The 23,519-nt window shown below is 46.3% G+C and overlaps 1 protein-coding gene across 1 annotated transcript in view; it reads right to left on the bottom strand.

The window, feature by feature from the left end:
- LOC123758407 (probable sodium/potassium/calcium exchanger CG1090) overlaps positions 1-23,519 on the bottom strand; it is a gene marked incomplete at its 5' end in the record, with an annotated part of 157,381 nt that overhangs the window by 8,926 nt on the left and 124,936 nt on the right. The window contains 2 exon segments of the mRNA XM_069323107.1: positions 1,479-1,558; positions 7,243-7,404. Of these exon segments, the coding sequence (XP_069179208.1) occupies positions 1,479-1,558; positions 7,243-7,404 (242 nt within the window).

The raw sequence follows: 23,519 nt of genomic DNA, 5'->3' as shown, positions 1-23,519 counted from the left end.
CCGGGAGTTTAGGGTACCGGGAGTTTAGGGTACCGGGAGTTTAGGGTACCGGGAGTTTAGGAGTACCGGGAGTTTAGGGTACCGGGAGTTTAGGGTACCGGGAGTTTAGGGTACCGGGAGTTTAGGGTACCGGGAGTTTAGGGTACCGGGAGTTTAGGGTACCGGGAGTTTAGGGTACCGGGAGTTTAGGGTACCGGGAGTTTAGGGTACCGGGAGTTTAGGGTACCGGGAGTTTAGGGTACCGGGAGTTTAGAGTACCGGGAGTTTAGGGTACCGGGAGTTTAGGGTACCGGGAGTTTAGGGTACCGGGAGTTTAGGGTACCGGGAGTTTAGGAGTACCGGGAGTTTAGGGTACCGGGAGTTTAGGGTACCGGGAGTTTAGGGTACCGGGAGTTTAGAGTACCGGGAGTTTAGAGTACCGGGAGTTTAGGGTACCGGGAGTTTAGGGTACCGGGAGTTTAGGGTACCGGGAGTTTAGGGTACCGGGAGTTTAGGGTACCGGGAGTTTAGGAGTACCGGGAGTTTAGGGTACCGGGAGTTTAGGGTACCGGGAGTTTTAGTTCTCATAATTTATAATGTCTAGATTCTATTTGTATTAATTTCAATATTATTTTCATTTGTTGTCAATAAGTCAGAATATAATGTCTTGTACCTGACCCGAAGGATACCCTATTTCTAGTGGTCTCCCAGGGTATGGGAAGCCGGCGGCTTGTCAAAGATACCTCACTGTTCCTGGGAACTTTTTCTAACTGCATTTTGGGCTGAAGTCTTGATTTTAAGTCTTAGGACTTAGGGCTTGAAAAGGGTATGGGGCTTCTCATGGGTGGCTGACACGACAGTCCTGCCTGTTCTTACCTATTCGTTCCCTATTCTTACATATTTCTTCCCTATTTACTTAATTCCCACCAACCCTTATTGACAATTTAATTCCTAATGGTTATTAGGTCGTTTTCGGACTATATGTTTTAAGTTTACATTAATCTGTGTAACTAGTTCTTGAAGACTAACTTGCTTAGTTAAATAGATTTTGTCATTCAGTTTGAGCCCATTTTTTTGCACTACCTCCAACAGGATGGGTATGGGGTCCACTACTGCCTATAGGATGGGTATGGGGTCCACCACTGCCTATAGGATGGGTATGGGGTCCACTACTGCCTATAGGATGGGAATGGGGTCCACTACTGCCTATAGGATGGGAATGGGGTCCACCACTGCCTATAGGATGGGAATGGGGTCCACCACTGCCTATAGGATGGGAATGGGGTCCACCACTGCCTATAGGATGGGAATGGGGTCCACCACTGCCTATAGGATGGGTATGGGGTCCACTACTGCCTATAGGATGGGTATGGGGTCCACTACTGCCTACAGGATGGGTATGGGGTCCACTACCACCCACAGGATGGGTATGGGGTCCACTACCACCCACAGGACGGGTATGGGGTCCACAGGAGATGAACTAAGCATCATGGCCTCACCTTCATCTCCGGTGCCATGCTCTTGGTGGGAGCAGCCTCCACCTCCACAGCCTCCACCTGCTTGGGCAGCCCATCTCCATCTGAAACATGACAACACTTCTAGTCTCCAGTGCTACACTAAGTATTTTGACTTAAATTATTCCTTTAGGGGTCACCATCTGTATTGGTCTCGACGGGGATGTGAAGCCGGCGGCTTGTCAGAAAGTTCCTCACAGTGTTCCTGTTTTGTTAAATAGCTGGGAATTGAAATAACTAGCTTATCAGATAAATAGTAAACGAAGGTATTCAAGACCTACGGAAAGGTTATGTTTGGTCCCGGTGATTCAAGCACACTCTGGCCTTTATTAATAAGTGTAATTAATAACTTTAATTATAAATAAAATCAATTTGACTGTAATAATAAGGGTAATAAACATAGGTTTTACCCTGGGTAAAATAACTTGATAACATTAACGTTATCAAGTTACCAACGTTAACAATGAACTGAAACTTAAAGTTGAATAAAATGACCAAGTTTAACATGGGGAGATTAACCTTGTATAATAAACTTGGTTAAGTTTAACAAGGGTCAATTTACTCATGTATAACTTGCAGAGAGTCTAACAGTGGAGGCTTACACAAGTGACAGTGCTACCTTGCGTTAGTAACCAATGTATCACTGTAGCATTGTATGGGGTTAACACTATATTGCCAGGGGTGGGGGGGTGGGGGTGTTTACAGCTAGGGTGCTCGTCAGTGTTCGAGTAGTCTACATATTTTGATCACACTCGGGGAAAACGAGTTTGATCCCTGGGCGGGGTTGAAACATTTGGGCACGTTTTCTTTCACCTAATGTGTGGGTTCACCTAGCAGTAAATATGTACCCGGGAGTTGAGCCACTGTTGGAGGGTTGTATCCTGGGGAGGGTCAGTGGTTCCCTCTTGGAGGACCTCGTTACCAGCCTGCACGCACACACGCACGCCTGCCTGCCTCCCTTACCACCCTGCACGCACGCACACATGCCTCCCTTACCAGTCAGCACGCACGCACACATGCCTCCCTTACCAGCCTGCACGCACACACACACACGCCTCCCTTACCAGCCGGCACGCACGCACACGCACACACACACACACACACACACACGCACGCACACGCACACACACACACACACACACACACACACACACACACACACACACGCCTCCCTCACCAGCCTGCACGCACGCGCGCACACACAGACCTCAGAATGGCGGGAAGTCACCAGTGGAGTCCCACAGGGCTCTGTGCTTGGACCTATCCTGTTTCTGATATACGTAAATGATCTCCCAGAGGGTATAGACTCATTCCTCTCAATGTTTGCTGACGACGCCAAAATTATGAGAAGGATTATGACAGAGGAGGACAGCTTGAGGCTTCAAGACCTGGACAAGCTGCAGGAATGGTCGAACAAATGGATGTTAGAGTTTAACCCAAGCAAATAAAATGTAATGAAGATAGGAGTAGGAAACAGGAGACCAGATACAAGGTATCACTTGGGAGATGAAATACTTCAAGAGTCAGAGATAGAGAAAGACCTGGGGGTTGATATCACGCCAGACCTGTCCCCTGAAGCTCATATCAAGAGGATAACATCAGCAGCATATACCAGGTTGGCTAACATAAGAACGGCCTTTAGAAACTTGTGTAAGGAATCTTTCAAAACATTATATACCACATATGTCAGACCAATCCTGGAGTATGCGGCTCCAGCATGGAGTCCATATCTAGTCAAGCATAAGACTAAACTGGAAAAGGTTCAAAGGTTTGCCACCAGACTAGTACCCGAGCTGAGAGGTATGAGCTACGAGGAGAGACTACGGGAATTGAACCTCACTTCGTTGGAAGACAGAAGAGTTAGGGGGGACATGATCACCACATTCAAGATTCTCAAGGGAATCGACAGGGTTGATAAAGATAGGCTATTTAACACAAGGGGCACACGCACTAGGGGACACAGGTGGAAACTGAGTGCCCAAATGAGCCACAGAGATATTAGAAAGAACTTTTTTAGTGTCAGAGTGGTTGACAAATGGAATGCATTAGGAAGCAATGTGGTGGAGGCTGACTCCATACACAGTTTCAAGTGTAGATATGATAGAGCCCAATAGGCTCAGGAACCTGTACACCTGTTGATTGACGGTTGAGAGGCGGGACCAAAGAGCCAGAGCTCAACCCCCGCAAGCACAACTAGGCGAGTACAACTAGGTGAGTACACACGCCTCCCTCACTAGCCAACACGAAGGGGGTGACGGCGACGACCACGAGGGGGTCGAGTGAACGTATCAACCTGGAGGACAGAATGGCCTTGGGCTTGAAGGATATGTTTAATATCCTCGAGGCAATCTTTCAGGTCCCTAACACCAGTTGCAACATGGTGTGGGAGGAGAACAGTGCCAATACTGGCCTGTTTTGGAGACCCTAACAAGGGTATCCCCAATGCTGGACAATGCAGCTAAGCGAGCAGCTACACCCTGAGAAGGACCAGCAACGACCCGTGTACCAAACGGGTGGGGGTTAACAGTAACAGAGGCATCTACCAAATCAATGAGGTGTTTATGGAGGAAGAAATCGTCTGGAAGTGTAGAATCCAGATGGTTGAGATCAAAGTGTTTAGTCCATGTAGCAGGAACAAACAAGACATGGAATGTATTAGCACTGCAAGGAATCATGCAAGTATGTGGGGGGGGGGGGAGGTTGTTCTATGCTGAGCACCCCTAGTGAGAGGGGGGGGGGTTGTTCTATGCTGAGCACCCTAGTGAGAGGGGGGGGGGTTGTTCTATGCTGAGCACCCTAGTGAGAGGGGGGGGGGTTGTTCTATGCTGAGCACCCTAGTGAGAGGGGGGGGGGGTTGTTCTATGCTGAGCACCCTAGTGAGAGGGGGGGGGTTGTTCTATGCTGAGCACCCTAGTGAGAGGGGGGGGTTGTTCTATGCTGAGCACCCTAGTGAGAGGGGGGGGTTGTTCTATGCTGAGCACCCTAGTGAGAGGGGGGGGGGGTAAAATGTGCAGTTGTCACAATGAGAGAAGTAGCTGCTCCAGGTGATCACCACTGGGGGCTTGGGGCTCAACCCTGCCACAGAAGAGAGAGGGGAGCAGAGGGGGGTAGTCAGGAGGGTCAAAGGAGGAGCTTGGTCTGGGCCCAATGTAGTGGGGGCTACAGAGCCCAGTCTTCCAACACTGTCCAACTCAGGGGTCTGGTTGCCCGCCCGACGAGCCTGGGAAGTTACAGTAGGATCATTCAGTGTCATAGAAACGAGTTGGTAATAATGACCTTCACAAATAAGCCCCCATACCCACCATGGAGCCATAATTAGAGGATAGGACACCCGACAAGCCAGCCTCCCTCCCCCCCCCCAGGGGTGCATCATGACTATACGCCTCACAAATGCCACCTTAAGAACCATCAGTCCGTTGAGATCGGGTTCAGCAACGAAGGCGACGATTGACAATAAAAGCGCCCTCTCGCTCACAACGTCAGGCACCACAGGTCTATGGGTTAGAGAGTGTGCTTCTCAAACACCCAGGCGTCAAAACAGATAATGGCAAAAGAATGGCAAAAATGGCAAAAGGTCAGCGGGAAAGACAATGAAAAAGGAGAAGAGGGGGGAGACAAAATGGATTTTTACTTTACAAAACTTTACAAGACAGCATGTCAGGGGACCCACAAGAATGAGAGGCAATGATGAAACAGCGAAACTCGACCTAGTCTTCATTCTGAACGAAAAAGGGAAACTATGAGGAGATAAGAAAATTCCTAACAGACGTAACTTGGGAAACAGAGCTCAGAGGAAAGACGGACCAAGACATGAAGGGCTACATCACGCAGAAGTGTAAGGAGGCAGGTTTTTTTGTTTTATTCACAGTCCAAAAGAAAAAACCCAAATGCAGACGAGAAACCCATGGTTTAATCAAAGATGTTGACAGGAGAGCTAGGGAAGATATGATCCCTACCTACAAACTTCTAAGAGGAAACGACCGGGTAGATAAATTGTTTAACATGGGGGGTACAAGAACAAGAGGACACAGGTGGAAACTGAGTACCCACATGAGCCACAGGGACGTTAGAAAGAACTTTTTCTGTGTCGTAGTAGTTAACAGATGGAATGCATTAGGAAGTGATGTGGTGGAGGCTGACTCCATACACAGTTTCAAGTGTAGATATGATAGAGCCCAATAGGCTCAGGAACCTGTACTGTTGATTGACAGTTGAGAGGCGGGACCAAAGAGCCAGAGCTCAACCCCCGCAAGCACAACTATGAGTATACACACACACAAACAATGCCTCCTTCACCAACCTGCTCACACAATTGGAACTGAGGAAGGTCCGACCACACAAACCACACACTCAACAAACACTAAGACTCCAACTTGGTAAAGCAGCGCGCGCGCGCGCACACACACACACACACACACACACACACACACACACACACACACACACACACACAGCTCCGAAAGTCTACTTGAGTACACTTTCTCATCAAACTGACCACAAAATCAAAATACACCAACACCATATTTAGCAATTAACAAAAGCCACCAAATCCCAGAAGACTATGAAGCTAAGATATGAGACTAATTATGAAAAGTGACATACCAACCAAGCAATTATCTAAGAAGATATTAAGTAGATATTAAAGGTTCCAAGAATTTTTATATATACATAGAAATATAAATGCCGGTGTTTTTCAAACTCAAAACACACGTGCAGAGAAAATTTTAATTATATGCAACCCGTTCTCGGACCAAGTCCATTCCACCCAGCGGTCGACCCCAAAGTCGCATTCATCAATTTTAACATGCTGTTCATTCAAAACAGAACTTTTCTCAAATATAAAATAATATATTAGCATACTGTGCATATTTAGGCAGTGGTTAGGTTAGGTGTTTAGGCTCTGTTGGCGATTATTTGTATTCGTAGTACGTGTGTGAAGCATTTACAGCGTTATAGTTCGAACAAAAGTCGTCAGAGAAGCACTTGTTCCGGAAGTGTTCAGGCGTCATCTGGTGTGAGTCGTGTTTAAACCGTTTGTCATTCATAAACAGTGGGTTTGGCGGGTGCATGGAATGGACTTTGGGTCTCTGTTTAGAGGACGAGCTGGCTTATATGACTATTATTACCGAGTAAATCAGGGGCCATCATGAGGCGGATTCGAACCCTCACACTTGGGACTCCCACGCCCTAAACTATTGACTTCCTCATTAATAACACCACATTAATGTGATTTCATTGTACGTTATCATTATTAAATCATTATTTACGATACTATAAACACAGGTATATACAAACACGTGAACATGCAACGGTTATGTTGTAAACACTAGCTAAACATTACTTGGGAGAGTATATACGATTATCAATTAATCAAGCCTATTTAACTCCTTGTTACTCAGCCATAAGATGGGACCTGGGTTCGAACCCCAGGCAAGACTGAAACAGTTGGTTCCGTTTAGTTCCCCTTCATAATGTGTGTGTTCACGTAGCAGTAAATACCTTGGAGTTAGTCAACTGTTGTGGGGTTGTATCCCGGGGGACCTTGACAAGTTCACTACAGGTTTCCTAAGAGTGTAAAACATAGAGAGAACAGAAACTATGTATAAGTAGTGCATAAAGTTTAATGAATAACCCCATGCAACATCCTCCAGGAGGCAAACCTTTAGCATTAAAAGAGTGTATAGTGTATGAAGTATTGACCAACAATGGTAACCAGCCACCTCACGCAGTCATGCAAGGAGGAGCTTACTGGCCCTTGAATCTGTGGCATAAATGTCATGAGATGAGTCAGATGATTCACTAGCCTCCTCGCTGGAATCATCAGAGGCTCTGGCAGTCATCAGCAGGGGCACTCGGGCATCTCCCTCCTCATCCCCTGAAACCTTGAAGTGATCACCATTTTCAAATGACATTTATCCAAGGCGAGGGTCGAGTCCTGAAAACCTGTTGTATATTTAGAATTCAAAACCTGAATTAATGCAAAGGGGGGGAGAGGGACACCATCTCTATGATCTAGACGGGGGACAAGAAGCCAACGGCTTGACCAGGTCCCCCTAGTACTTAACAATATAAAACATTTACAGATTTTTTTAACAGTACACAAGTGTAATTTTCTCAAAAAATAAAAAGTATGGCAGTTTTCACATCAAGTACTTGACCCAAAGTTGTGAATCATTTAGTAATATAAACATAATTAATTCTCAAAATTAGCTTCAAGCCGGGAACGCTATGAAGCACCATCAAATGTGCGGGATAATCAGATGACGCTAAATATCACTAAGGATGCCAATATGAGAATAAAAGCGCATAAGGCAAACGACATCAAAGGTATCCGATTCACCAAGGATACTATCGAGGGACAAGTGACCACGAGGGACGGTCGGGGAGCAACACACACACACGTCCTGGAAGTTCAGACGTTCAACAAGGATATGCACGACCGTAAAAGGGACAATGCAGTTTGGACAATAAGAAGCAGGGCGGCGCTCCATTAAGTGTCCATGAGTTAAGCGTGTATGGCCAACACGCAACCTAGCTAGAGTCGTTTCCCACCGCCGATTACGGAGGAAGGAGGAAGGCCACGGGGGGACGCACTACTCTTAAGAGCACGCAGTTTATTACCAGTAACAGAAGACCAACAACCCTGCCAACGTGCAAGGATGGAGGAATGAATAACTGGGTACAAGTCGGAATAAGGAATACCTTTACGGGAGATGGGACAAGTGCGGATAGCTTCCTTAACGGCAGCGTCCGCACGCTCATTTAAAGAGACATCAATATGGCTGGGAACCCAGCAAAACTCTGCTGTCATAAATCTACTGGAGATAAGAAACAACCAATGTTGACTCGACTACCACTGGATGGACTGGATTAAAGAACTCCAGAGCCATTAGGGCACTGCGAGAGTCAACTACAACCACAAAGGAGGATTGACAGCGGGAAAACAGTAGACGAAGAGCACAGAAAATAGCATAAAGTTCTGCCGTGAAGATCCTAGTCTCTGGAGGCAGGCGACACAAAGGTGTGGCCAGGAGAAACAACAGAGTAGCCTACACCATCTGCAGACTTGGACCTATCAGTGAAGGTGTTAACGGAGCGGGAGTGTGAAGGAAAGTGTTCAAGGAAAAGGCGTTTCAGAACTGAAGGAGGGGTAAAAGCTTTAGTGATGTGGGTCAGGGATTTAGGAAGGGGGGCCCTCCACGGGGGGCAAGGACAGGACAACACGAGGAAAAATATTGGTAATACTAACCGAAAAAGAATTTTGCAGGCGAGACAACCGGACAGAGGGAGGAGGTGAGGGGGAACAGGGACCACAGGAGGGGTAAAAGTCAAGGCATGACAGAGGCAAGAGTGAGGGTGCTGTAAGGGACCGTGCAAGGTAGCCAAGATAATAGCGATCACAGCAGTCCTTGAGAGACAGGAAGCCAGTGTCAGCATACAAGCTGAGGGTAGGAGTGGAACGAAAGGCACCAGAATTGAGGTGCAACCCAGTATGGTGCAAAGCATCAAGACGGTGAAGAGTAGAAAGAGTAGCAGACGAGTATGCAGGGCAACCATAATTGAGTTTAGACAGTATGGGAGAGGTATGTAAAGAGAGGAGCGTGAGCCTATCCGCTCCCAAAGAAGTTTGGGACAAAACCTTATGAAGGTTAAGGGCCTTAGAGCATTCAACTCGGAGGCAAGAGATATGGGCCGACCAAGACAAACGAGTGTCAAAGATTAACCCCAAAAACTTAGCGGAATCTTTGTACACAAGGGAATGACCATAAAGCAACAAAGGGGGACGAAGAAGTATATGCTTCATAGTAAAAGTCATAGCACAAGTCTTAGTCACTGAGAACTTGAAGCCACGAGTGTTAGCCCAAGACGACATGGCATCAATCGCAAGTTGAAGCTGCCGTTGAAGAAGAGACGAATCATCACCTCGACAGCAAAAGGTAAGATCGTCGCCATTGAGAGAGGACAAGATGCCAGAAGGAAGGGAGGAAAAAAGACCAGTAAGGGCAGAACACTACCTTGGGGTACACCTTCGTAATGCCGAAAAGAGGCAGAAAGAGCGATACTAAGCCTGACTCGAAAGGAATGACGAGAGAGGAAGCTTTGGAGGAAGAGGCAGATTACCACGAAGGCCAAAAGAACGAAGTTGGGACAGAATATGGTATCTCCAGGTGGTGTCGTAAGCCTTTTCCAGGTCAAAAAGGAGAGCAATAACAGAAGTCTTCGCAGCAAAAGCAGTACGAATATACACCTCCAAGTTCACCAAGACATCTGTTGTGCTGCAATACTTGCGAAAACCAAATTGAGAAAGGGAGAGGTGGTGATAGTGATCAAAGAACCACATCAGACGAACATTGACCATTCGTTCAAAGAGTTTGCAAACAACTCGTGAGGGCAATAGGGCTGAAGTCCTTAGGGGTTTTCCTGAGAGACCCCGGTTTCCTAATACAGAGTACAAAGGCATCAAGCCAGTCCTCAGGGACTGACGACGACTCCCAGACCTGGTTATACAGACTCAGTAAAGACTGAAACGTGCATGGAGGGAGATGGCGAAGCATCTCATAATGAATGTCATCCGAGCCCACTGCCATAGATCCGTGGAAACGTAAGATTTCCAACCCTCACGTTTAGCTGTACGGTTGGTCTAACGGGCCACCGCACTAGCCTTCCGAAACAAAACGAAAGAATTAGCTGTTGCAGCGTCGGTAATTCTTCCAGGCTGCATGCTTACAGCGGACAGCCCGAACACAGTCTGCATTCCACCAGGGAACGCACTTCCGCGTGCCCTGGGAGGTAGAGCGAGGAATAGAGCGGAGGGCAGCGTCGAAGACAGTGTCATGATAGAGGAGGAGGGTGCGAGGAAGAGACAGAGAGGAGAGGTCAGAGTAGCAAGGAGGGTAAATTGGTTCCAGTCAGCCTTGGCAAACTGCCACCTAGGGAAGGAAAGCGGAGGGTGGAAAGAAAAAAGGTAACAAGGATGGGGAAATGATCACTGTTATGGAGGTCATCAAGAACCTGCCACGTGAAATCTAAGTAAAGGGACGACGAGCAGAGAGAAAGATCAAGACAGGAAAGAGTGCGAGTCCGAGAGTCCATATGAGTGGGCTCACCAGAATTCATAAGAGATAGAGAAGAAGCGAGGACAAACGGTTCGAGAAGGGCAGCCTCGGGTGTTTGTCAGAACATCACCCCAGAGGGAATGTCGACAGTTGAAATCACCCAAAAGGAGCACCGGCTCTGGCAAGGAGTCCAAGAGGTGCTTAAGATCAGGAAGGGAAAGCAGGATATTTGGGGGGAGATAAATGGAACAGTAACAACGTACTGGGCGACAGACTCAATGGTCTCATCAGAAGAGGAACGGGAGCGAACAACACGAAGATTACTGGGAGGATGATGGACATCAGCCTGGACAGACAGCAGCGTGGAGGATCAAGAGACTGGGGGGAGGGTTGGGAAGAAAGAGTGGGGGGAGATGGGAAAGAAAACATAGGAGACATGGTGGACTGGGTAGGAAGGGGGGGGGGAACTCCAGGTGGAGAACCAGGAGGGAGACCTTTTGGGACAGGACGTAAAGGAACAAGGGAGGAGATGGTGGGTGTGTTTGGGTCTAAGGCCTGGAAACGGTTGTGAGACTAAGGAAGGTGGAAAGGACGAGGAATGGAAGAACGCAACACGCGAGCGTAGGATACGCCCTGCGAAAGGGGTCAATGACGAACTTGGCGTCTCGCTTCAGGAAAAGACAGACTATCACGGTGTTTCTAGTTGAGGATGGCTTCCTCGAGTTTGTAGTGTATACACGAGCGTGAGAAGGTAGGGTGGGCTTCACAGTAATTGAGGCAGCGAGCCTGGGGAGAAGTACACTTGGACTTAGAATGATCATCGTCCCCACACATGGGGCACAGATTCACAGTACTTGTGCATTTGTGAGGACACCGTGCCCGAACTTCCAACACTTATTGCAAAGTCTAGATCTGGCACAAGCAAGAATAATAGAGGGAGGAAGGGCCCTACTATCAAAGGTGATTTTTACAACTCGAAGGGGCTGACGGCGACGACCACGAGGGGGTCGAGTAAACGTGTCCACCTGGAGGACGGAATGGCCTTGGGCTCCGAGGATATGTTTATAGACTCATGGCAGTCTTTGAGGTCCCTAACACCAGTTGCAACATGGTGTGGGAGGAGAACAGTGCCAACACTAGTATTTAATCGAGCGTTTTTGGAGACCCCAAACAGGGGTCTCTCCAATGCAGGACAAAGTGGCTAAGTAAGTAGCTGCATCGTGAGGAGCAGCAGCGACGACACGTGTACCGAAACTGGTGGGGTTAAAAGTAACAGAGGCATCTACGGAATCAACAAGGTGTTTATGGAGGGAGAAATCCTCAGGAGTAGAATCCAGATGGTGGAGATAAAAGTATTTAGCCCATGTAGTGGGATCAAACAAGGCGTTTTAAGTATTAGTATGGGAAGGGATCGTGCGAGTGCGGCCGTGGTGGGGACGGCGTTGAGAACCCCTAGAGTGCGAGGGGGTAAAAGGTGCAGTAGTCACACAGTAGTCACAATGAGAGACGGAGCCGTGGCAAGTCACCACTGGGGGCTGGGAACTCGACCCAACCACAGAGGAGGGAGGGGAGCTGAGGGGAGTAGTCAGGAGGGTCAAAGGAGGAGCAAGATTGGGCCCAATGCAGCGGGGGCTACAGAGCCCGGTCTTCCAACACAGTGTGACTCGGGGGCTTGGTCGTCCACCCCACGAGCCTGAGAAGGTACAAGAGGAACATTATCCGACATAAAAATGAGGAAAGACTTTCATTCACGAATGTGCCCCCACACCCACCACGGAGCCACAATTAGAGGCAGGACACCCAACAAGAGACATGTCGCCGATCTTGCTGGGGCCTCCCAGGGGTGCGTCGTGAGTATTCTACGGGTGTAAGAGTATGCCTCCCCAAACACCCAGACGTCAAAATAAAAGAAGACCGAAGGGTAATCAAAACAGGCAAAAGGTTTGCGGGGTATGACAATGAGGAAGGAGAAAAGGGGGGGGGGGGGTAGAAAAACGAAACAGAAGGTAAAGGAAAAGGAGCCCAGCACAATTAGAGAGGACAGGAGCATAAGGCTACAAAAGGACAGAGGACTGTCCCAAGGAGCATCGCACTCTGGCAGCCGCCCACCAAGCCCCCTCACGGCGGCAACGAGCCAAGAGGAAGGGGGACCTTCTGGAAGATCGTTTACATATATTAGAAACAGGATGGGTCCAAGTACAAGCCTTGTGGGACTCCGCTGGTGACATCTCTGCTAAAATGATGATGTCTCCCTCACAGTTACTGGCCGTTTCCTGTTGCTTAGATACTCCCTTAACCATTGGAGCACCTTACATTTCACTCCTGCCTGTTGCTACAATTTTTTTTAACAGCCTTTTATGGGGGGTACTGTGTCAAAGGCTCTCTGACAGTCCAAGAAAATGCACTCTGCCCACCCTTCACTTTCTTGCCTAATTTTTGATTAGGCAAGGCAGGAGACGTCAGCCTATCTTTGCAGCCTGTTCATCAAACAAAGACCCAAAAGTGATTCCATGCACATGCCAAGCCCTCTGTTTATGAATTGAAAACGGTTTACACACGACTCAACTGATGACGTTCGAACACTTCCGGAAGAAGTGCTTCACTGACGACTTTTGTTCCAACAACAACGCTGTAAATGCTTCACCCACGTACTACAAATACAAATAATCGCCAAAAGAACCTAAACACCTATTATAACCTAAGCCTATATATGTACAATATGCTAATGTGTTGTAATAATTACTATTTCAGAAAATTCCTGTTCTGAATTAACAGAATGTAAAAATTTATGAATGTGTTTGTGGGGTTGACCGATAGATGTAATGGACTTGAGTAGAGGACGGGTTGAATTTTTCTTGCTTCGTCATACAATTCTATTTAACCTGTGAGGCACGATTTACCATCTCTGAACCCATGTTGGTGGTGTGTTACAAAGCTATTTCCCTCCAGATGCTGTGTGTGTGTGTGTACTCACCTATTTGTGCTTGCAGGGGTTAAGCTCTTTGGTCCTGCCTCTCAACTGTCAATCAACTGGTGTACAGGTTCCTGAGCCTACTGGGCTCTATCATATATACACTTGAAACTGTGTATGGAGTCAGCCTCCACCACATCACTGCCTAATGCATTCCACTTGTCTACTACTCTGACACTGAAAAAAATCTAATGTCTCTGACTCATTTGGGCACTCAATTTCCACCTGTATCCCCTAGTGCATGTGCCCCCTGTGTTAAATAGTCTGTCTTTATCTACTCTATCAATTCCTCTGAGAATCTTGTATGTGGTGATCATGTCCCCTCTAACTCTTCTGTCTCCTAGTGACGTGAGGTTTAATTCAACTAGTCTCGCGTAGCTCATACCCCTCAGTTCGGGTACTAGTCTGGTGGCAAACCTTTGAACCTTTTCCAGTTTAGTCTTATGCTTGACTAGATATGGACTCCATGCTGGAGCTGCATACTCCAGGATTGGTCTAACATATGTGGTATACAGTGTTCTGAAAGATCCCTTACACAAGTTTCTAAAGGCCGTTAGCCAACCTGGCAAATGCAGCTGATGTTATCCTCTTGATATGAGCTTCAGGGGACAGGTCTGGCGTGATATCAACCCCTAGGTCTTTCACTCTGAATCTTGAAGTATTTAATTTCCCAAATGATACCTTGTATCTGGTCTCCTGATCTCTACACCTATCTTCATTACATTACATTTGCTTGGGTTAAACACTAACAACCATTTGTTCGACCATTCCTGCAGCTTGTCCAGATCTTCTTGAAGCCTCAAGCTGTCCTCCTCTGTCTTAGTCCTCATAATTTTGGCGTCGTCAGCAAACATTGAGAGGAATGAGTCTATACCCTCTGGGAGATCATTTACATATATCAGAAACAGGATAGGTTCGAGTACAGAGCCCTGTGGGACTCCACTGGTGTCTTCACGCCAATCTGAGGTCTCACCCCTCACAGTAACTCTCTGCTTTCTATTGCTTAGGTACTCCCTTATCCACTGGAGCGCCCTACCAGTTACTCCTGCCAGTTTCTCCAGCTTATACATCAGCCTTTTATGGGGTCCTGTGTCAAAGGCTTTCCGACAGTCCAAACAAATGCAGTTCGCCCAATCCTTATCTGTCTTGCTTAATCTTTGTCACCTGATCGTAGAATTCTATTAAGCCTGTAAGGCAAGATTTACCCTCCCTGAACCCATGTTGATGGGTTGTCACGAAGTCCCTTCTCTCCAGATGTGCTACTAGGTTTTTTCTCACGATCTTCTCCATCACCTTGCATGGTATACAAGTTAAGGACACTGGCCTGTAGTTCAGTGCCTCTTGACTGTCACCCTTTTTGTATATTGGTACCACATTAGCAGTCTTCCATATTTCTGGTAGGTCTCCCGTTTCCAGTGACCTACTATACACTATGGAGAGTGGCAAGCAAAGTGCTCCTGCACACTTTTTCAATACCCATGGCGAGATTCTGTCCGGCCCAACAGCCTTTCTCACGTCCAGCTCCAATAGGTGCCTCTTCACCTCATCTCTTGTAATTTCGAACCCTTCCAAGGCCGCCTGGTTTGCTGCCACCTCTCCTAGCGCCGTGACCTCTCCTTGTTCTATTGTGAAGACCTCCTGGAAACTCTTGTCGAGTTCTTCACACACCTCTTTGTCTGTCGGAAAATCCGACACCATTTAATAACATCATACAGGCAGATAATATTGCTGTGTTGTATAAACAAGTTAACCCATAGAAAATGTAACTTGTAGTGGAATTTCCGTCTATAGAAAACGGGATATCATTACCACATACTATTATAAATTCACCACCTATTATGGTGCGAATTATTCTTAAATACATTAGTCTTTGGACTTTACCATCATAAAAACATCTCATAAAAATTATCTTAATTATCAGAATTTAAATAGAGTAAATGTGACCATTCTATCACTTACTGTCATCTGGACAATGTAGGCCAGTAGCGTCAGTGAGGAGGGAGTGGTCAGCCATTGTTATTGTTGTTAAGACCACAGAGTCGTGGAGCAAATTCGGCTCCTATAAATTCTCTTGGACGAAGTGTTATGGAAGATCAGAGTAGTGATCTGCCATCATCAACACGCTGTCATCAATCTCAAGGGAAGTGTCTTTCCGAAACCCGTTTATCTAATCATTTTTGGCCATTAATGTCAGTAGATAGGGCGTACCGATTAGAACACGAATGATCGACTCAAACAAGGTAATTAAGCCTAGGTCTTTATGGTTCAATGTACAGTGTTTTCTCTGATATAGCTGTCATATATTAGGATTCTGGCTTCATAGCTAGCGCCCTTTTGACAGGTCAAGACGAGGAAGCATGCTTTGTGTACCAGTTACTGGGTGATGGAAGCTACCTCAAAGAGGATAATTTGGTCTCTACATCCTGGTTATACCTGGTGGACTAAGGCCTGCTGTACAATAAGATAAGGAACCTCTTCAATGTACACTAATGTGTAGTTAATACTGTAGTTTGATTGGCTGCATATATATAAATTTAATATAAACCCCCCTAATGTGTAGAGGATCGATTTGTGAGATTATTGCAGAAATACAGTCCACTTAACATCATACCAATTGCTATCGAAATATATAAATTAACGTAAATATAAATTCTATATAAATTAAATATAAATCTCACAGGTCGGTTCCCACATTGTCATTCTCTGTGTACCTGTCCTCACCCATTCCAAGTTTCATCACCTGTTCCTTCACTGTTGTTTTGCTCCTGATGTGACTGTGTAGTAGCTTTGGTTCGGTCTTGGCTTTATTTGCTATATCACTTTCATACTTTTCTCAGCTTCTCTTCTCACCCTGACATACTCATTCCTGGTTCTCTGGTATCTCTCTCTGCTTTCTGCTGTTCTGTTATTTCGGAAGTTCCTCCATGCCCTTTTGTTCAGTTCCTTTGCTTTCATACATGCCCTATTATACCATGGATTCTTCTTTTGCTTCTCGGTTTTTCCTGTTGGGCCGGGACAAACCTGCTTACAGCCTCCTGGCACTTTTGGGTGACATAGTCCATCATGTCTTGTACGAACTTAGTTCTGTGTCCCATGGTATATCCCTTAGGAATTTATTCATCTCATAATTCCCCTTTCGGTACGCCAGCCCTTTGTTTCCCAGTTCTTTTTTTTCGGGAGATAATTCCTAGCCCAACCAGGTACTCAAAGATCAATACACTGTGATCACTCATTCCCAAGGGGGGGCTTCCAACTTACCTTCCCTTATATCGTGTGTGTACTCACCTAGTTGTACTCACCTAGTTGTGTCTGCAGGATCGAGCATTGACTCTTGGATCCTGCCTTTCGAGCATCGGTTGTTTACAGCAATGACTCCTGTCCTATTTCCCTATCATACCTGGTTTTAAAATTATGAATAGTATTTGCTTCCACAACCTGTTCCTGAAGTGCATTCCATTTCCCCACTACTCTCACGCTAAAAGAAAACTTCCTAACATCTCTGTGACTCATCTGAGTTTCAAGCTTCCATCCATGTCCTCTCGTTCTGTTACTATTCCGTGTGAACATTTCGTCTATGTCCACTCTGTCAATTCCTCTGAGTATCTTATACGTTCCTATCATGTCCCCCCTCTCCCTTCTTCTTTCTAGTGTCGTAAGGCACAGTTCCCTCAGGCGCTCTTCATACCCCATCCCTCGTAGCTCTGGGACGAGTCTCGTTGCAAACCTCTGAACCTTTTCCAGTTTCATTATATGCTTCTTCAGATGGGGACTCCATGATGAGGCGGCATACTCTAAGACTGGCCTTACGTAGGCAGTGTAAAGCGCCCTAAATGCCTCCTTACTTAGGTTTCTGAATGATGTTCTAACTTTTGCCAGTGTAGAGTACGCTGCTGTCGTTATCCTATTAATATGTGCCTCAGGAGATAGATTAGGTGTTACGTCCACCCCCAGGTCTCTTTCACGCGTCGTTACAGGTAGGCTGTTCCCCTTCATTGTGTACTGTCCCTTTGGTCTCCTATCTCCTAGTCCCATTTCCATAACTTTACATTTGCTCGTGTTGAATTCTAGTAACCATTTCTCTGACCATCTCTGCAATCTGTTCAGGTCCTCTTGGAGGATCCTGCAATCCTCATCTGTCACAACTCTTATCATCAACTTTGCATCATCCGCAAACATCGACATGTAGGACTCTACGCCTGTAAACATGTCGTTAACATATACAAGAAATAGAATTGGTCCCAGCACCAATCCTTGTGGTACTCCACTTGTTACTGTTCGCCAGTCCGACTTCTCGCCCCTTACCGTAACTCTTTGGCTCCTTCCTGTTAGGTAGTTCCTTATCCATTCTAGGACCTTTCCCCCCACCCCCGCCTGCCTCTCGAGCTTGAACAGCAGTCTCATGTGCGGTACTGTATCAAAGGCTTTTTGGCAGTCCAGAAATATGCAGTCTGCCCAACCATCTCTGTCCTGTCTTATCCTCGTTATTTTATCATAGAATTCCAGAAGGTTTGTTAGGCACGATTTCCCTGTCCAGAACCCATGTTGATGTTTGTTCACAAACCTAATGTTCTCCAGGTGTGCAACCAGTCGCAGCCTAATTATTCTTTCCAGTATTTTACAGGGGATGCTTGTCAGTGATACAGGTCTGTAGTTAAGTGCCTCCTCCCTATCTCCTTTCTTGAAGATCGGCACGACATTTGCCTTCTTCCAGCAACTGGGCAATTCTCCTGACATAAGTGACTCATTAAAGATCATTGCCAGAGGCACGCTGAGGGCCTGTGCTGCTTCTTTTAGTATCCACGGTGATACTTTGTCTGGCCCAACTGCTTTAGTTGCATCTAGAGTTGTCAACTGTTTCATTACCTCCTCTGCTGTCACCTCTATATCTGATAGTCTTTCATCTAGGGTAACCCCTTCCAACAATGGGAGCTGCTCAGGCTCGGTAGTGAACACTCCATGGAAACTGGCATTCAGTGCCTCGCAGATTTCCTTGTCACTTTCAGTATATGCCCCCTCTGTCTTCCTTAGTCTTGTCACTTGGTCGTTCACCGACATTTTTCTTCTTATATGACTGTGTAGTAACTTAGGTTGTTTTTTCGCTTTGATTGCAATATCGTTCTCATAGTCCCTTTCCGATGTTCGTCTTATGTTAATGTAATCGTTCCTAGCTCTGTTGTATCTGCTTCTGTTGTCCTCTGTTCTTTGTCTTCTGTACTTCCTCCACTCCCGTCTGCTGGCCATTTTTGCTTCCTGACACTGTCTATTAAACCATGGGTTATTATATTCCTTCTTATTTTTTCCCTTTACCGTTGGTATAAATCTCTCTTCGGCCTCCTGGCATTTCTGTATGACTAGGTCCATCATATCTTGGACTGTTTTTCCTCTAATTTCTTCCTCCCACTGCACTTCACCCAGATAGTCCCTTATCCTCATATAGTCCCCTTTCCTGTAGTCAGCTCTCCTTTCCCAGATCTCTTGTCCCATGGTCATAAGTTTGAATTCCATCATGTAGTCAAAGACTAGGACACAATGGTCACTGGCCCCTAGAGGTATTTCATGCTCTAAATTCTCGATATCTTCTACGTTCTGGGTGAAAATCAGGTCTAATAGGCTCGGTGCATCTCCTCCTCTTTCCCTTGTGTCTTCCTTCACATGTTGTGTCAGGAAATTCCTGTCTATAACATCTACTAATTTTGCTCCCCACGTTTCGTCCCCTCCATGGGGATTCCTTGATTCCCAATTTATCTCTCCATGATTTAGGTCCCCCATGATCAGCAGCTTCGCTCTCATTCTGTGGGCTAGTGTTGCTGCCTTCTGCAGTTCATCTATACATGCTTTGTTGTTGTCATCATACTCCTGCCTGGGTCTTCTACTGTTTGGTGGGGGATTGTAGATTACCAAGATCACAATCTTCCTCCCATCTACTGTCAGAGTTCCATGTATGAAGCTTGTGCACTCATTGGTAACTCGATTTCCCAGGTCTTCAAACTTCCATTTCCGCTTTATTAGGAGTGCTACTCCCCCTCCCTGTCTCTGTGTCCTCTCTTTTCGTATCACCTGGTACCCTTCAGGAAAGATTGCATCTGAGATCATGTCATTAATTTTAGTTTCCACAATTGCAACTATGTCAGGATCTGCTTCACTCACTCTTTCTTTTATCTCTTCTGCTTTATTAGATACCCCATCAGCATTGGTGTACCAAACCTTGAGATTCTTCATGGAAACTCTTGTACCAGAGTTCTCCCTTTCTCTGGGGGTCTGTGTGTGTGTGTGTGTGTGTGTGTGTGTGTGTACTCACCTATTTGTACTCACCTATTTGTGCTTGCAGGATCGAGCATTGACTCTTGGATCCCACCTTTCCAGCAATCGGTTGTTTACAGCAATGACTCCTGTCCCATTTCCCTATCATACCTAGTTTTAAAAGTATGAATAGTATTTGCTTCCACAACCTGTTCCCCAAGTGCATTCCATTTTTCCACTACTCTCACGCTAAAAGAAAACTTCCTAACATCTCTGTGACTCATCTGAGTTTCCAGTTTCCACCCATGTCCCCTCGTTCTGTTATTATTACGTGTGAACATTTCATCTATTTCCACTTTGTCAATTCCTCTGAGTATTTTATATGTCCCTATCATATCTCCTCTCTCCCTTCTTTTCTCTAGTGTCGTAAGGTTCAGTTCCTGCAGACGCTCTTCATATCCCATCCCTCGTAACTCTGGGACAAGCCTCGTCGCAAACCTCTGGACCTTCTCCAGTTTCTTTGTGTTTCTTCAGGTGGGGGCTCCATGATGGCGCGGCATACTCTAAGACGGGTCTCACGTAGGCAGTGTAAAGCGCCCTAAAAGCCTCCTCATTTAGGTTTCTGAATGAAGTTCTAATTTTCGCCAATGTAGAGTACGCTGCTGTCGTTATCCTATTTATATGTGCCTCAAGAGTTAGATTAGGTGTCACATCCACTCCCAGGTCTCTTTCTCGAATCGTTACAGGTAGGCTGTTCCCCTTCATTGTGTACTGTCCCTTTGGTCTCCTATCACCTGATCCCATTTCCATAACTTTACATTTACTGGTGTTAAACTCCAGTAGCCATTTCCCTGACCATCTCTGCAACCTGTTAAAGTCCTCTTGGAGGATCCTACAATCCTCGTCTGTCACAACTCTTCTCATTAATTTTGCGTCATCCGCAAACATTGACATGTATGATTCCACTCCTGTAAACATATCATTTATGTAAATTAGAAAGAGGATTGGTCCCAGCACCGACCCTTGAGGTACTCCACTTGTTACTGTTCGCCAGTCTGACTTCTCGCCCCTTACCATTACCCTCTGGCTCCTTCCTGTTAGGTAGTTCTTCACCCATACTAGGGCCTTTCCGCTTACTCCTGCCTGCCTCTCAAGTTTGTATAGCAGTCTCATGTGCGGTACTGTATCAAAGGCCTTTTGGCAGTCAAGAAATATGCAGTCTGCCCAGCCTTCTCTGTCCTGCCTTATCCTTGTTACTTTATCATAGAATTCTAAAAGGTTTGTTAGGCATGATTTCCCTGTCCAGAACCCATGTTGGTGCTTGTTTACAAACCCAATGCTCTCCAGGTGCTCAACAAGTCTTAGCCTAATTATTCTTTCAAGTATTTTGCAGGGGATGCTTGTCAGTGATACGGGTCTGTAGTTAAGTGCCTCCTCCCTATCACCTTTCTTGAAAATCGGTACGACATTTGCCTCCTTCCAGCAACTGGGCAATTCTCCTGACATAAGTGACTCACTAAAGATCATTACCAGAGGCACGCTGAGAGCCTGCGCTGCCTCTTTAAGTATCCACGGTGATACTTTGTCTGGTCCAACAGCTTTATTTGCATCCAGTGTTGTCAACTGTTTCATTACCTCCTCTGCTGTCACCTCTATATCTAGTATAGTCTTACATCTAGGGTAAGCTAGGGTATAGTCTTACATGTAGTGTGTGTGTGTGTGTGTGTGTGTGTGTGTGTGTGTGTGTGTGTGTGTGTGTGTGTGTGTGTGTGTGTGTGTGTGTGTGAGTGAGTTTGTGAGTGAGTTTGTGAGTGAGTTTGTGAGTGAGTTTGTGAGTGAGTTTGTGTGTGTGTGGGGGGGGGAGTTAATATATGTAGTAGAATTAAGTACCACTCTTGCCCGGGAGTCAGAACCTGTTAGACAACCGCCGGTTAGAAAGGCGGGGTCCAGGAGCTAACACCTCGAGCCGACAGGTAACAATAGTGAATAGTTGACTTATTTATACCAACTACTGTATAATACAGCCAACAGAACCAACTACTGTATAATACACCCAACAGAACCCAACTGCTGTATAATACAGCCAACAGAACCCAACTGCTGTATAATACAGCCAACAGAACCCAACTACTGTATAATACAGCCAACAGAACCCAACTACTGTGTAATATACCCAACAGAACCCACCTACTGTATACACCCAACAGAACCCAACTACTGTATACAGCCAACAGAACCCAACTGCTGTATAATACACCCAACAGAACCCAACTACTGTATAATACAGCCAACAGAACCCAACTACTGTATAATACAGCCAACAGAACCCAACTACTGTATAATACAGCCAACAGAACCCAACTACTGTATAATACACCCAACAGAACCCAACTGCTGTATAATACACCCAACAGAACCCAACTACTGTATACACCCAACAGAACCCAACTGCTGTATAATACAGCCAACAGAACCCAACTACTGTATAATACAGCCAACAGAACCCAACTACTGTATAATACACCCAACAGAACCCAACTACTGTATACAGCCAACAGAACCCAACTGCTGTATAATACACCCAACAGAACCCAACTGCTGTATAATACAGCCAACAGAACCCAACTACTGTATAATACACCCAACAGAACCCAACTGCTGTATAATACACCCAACAGAACCCAACTACTGTATACACCCAACAGAACCCAACTACTGTATACACCCAACAGAACCCAACAGGTGAGAGAAGTGAGCCAACTGGACAGGTGAGAGGCGGCCACTAGAGAGCAGCACAGGTAACTGCCCACACCTGGCAGCCCACCTCACCTGTAGCGCCGTAACGGGTCACCAGGTGCGACGTGTCTGCAAAATTGGGCGCTGGAAAACAAAAGAACAAAATCTAAGTTCACAAAATCAGACAGAACTTTAAAAGTGGTTTTGTGTGTTTGTTCACAAAGACAATAGTAGAAAAGTGCAAGAAAAGCCTTCAAAGGCAAGTTATTTGGGTGATATCAGGGGATATATCCCCCCCCTGGGGCTATCGTAAGGGGTATCGTGATAGCAGGATAGCGAGTCGTATTGGGATATTGTGTTGATTAAATTATTATTATTACCCTTTGCCTAACACTGAAAGAAAAGCAAAAGCAAAAAATAAATGGATTATAAAAAAAAGAATCGATTACAAGTAACAATATTTGTTTACCTTCTTCCGTTTTCTTTATTTTGTTTACCTTCTTCCGTTTTCTTTATTTTGTTTACCTTCTTCCGTTTTCTTTATTTTGTTTACCTTCTTCCGTTTTCTTTATTTGCCACTCCGTAAGAAACACGACTGTTTTCCTAGACCAGAAGGGGACGAACCCAAGCGACCTACCAGGCTATGGAGGCCGATGGGTAGAAAACGTCCATTTTACGGTGATTTAATTGCTAGTAATAGGTGGCATTTTTAACGGATTGGTTTGGTGGATTGCGTTGAAAATGCGACGTACTGGACGAGGACACACCGTCTCTAGTGTTACAGGAGTAAGGTAGAGCCTCGTCACAGGAGCTGAATACAGAGAGAAAAGGGAGGGGGAAGAGAGGGGGGAGGAGGTGAGAGGGGGGAGGGGGAAGAGAGGGGGGAGGAGGTGAGAGGGGGGGAGGGGGAAGAGAGGGGGGAGGAGGTGAGAGGGGGGGAGGGGGAAGAGGGGGGAGGAGGTGAGAGGGGGGGAGGGGGAAGAGAGGGGGGAGGAGGTGAGAGGGGGGGAGGGGGAAGAGAGG

This window comes from Procambarus clarkii, chromosome 11 (assembly GCF_040958095.1).
Source record: "Procambarus clarkii isolate CNS0578487 chromosome 11, FALCON_Pclarkii_2.0, whole genome shotgun sequence".
NCBI lineage: Eukaryota > Metazoa > Arthropoda > Malacostraca > Decapoda > Cambaridae > Procambarus > Procambarus clarkii.
Note: the sequence above shows the minus strand (reverse complement) of the source record. Positions and strands in the feature narration are given on the sequence as shown.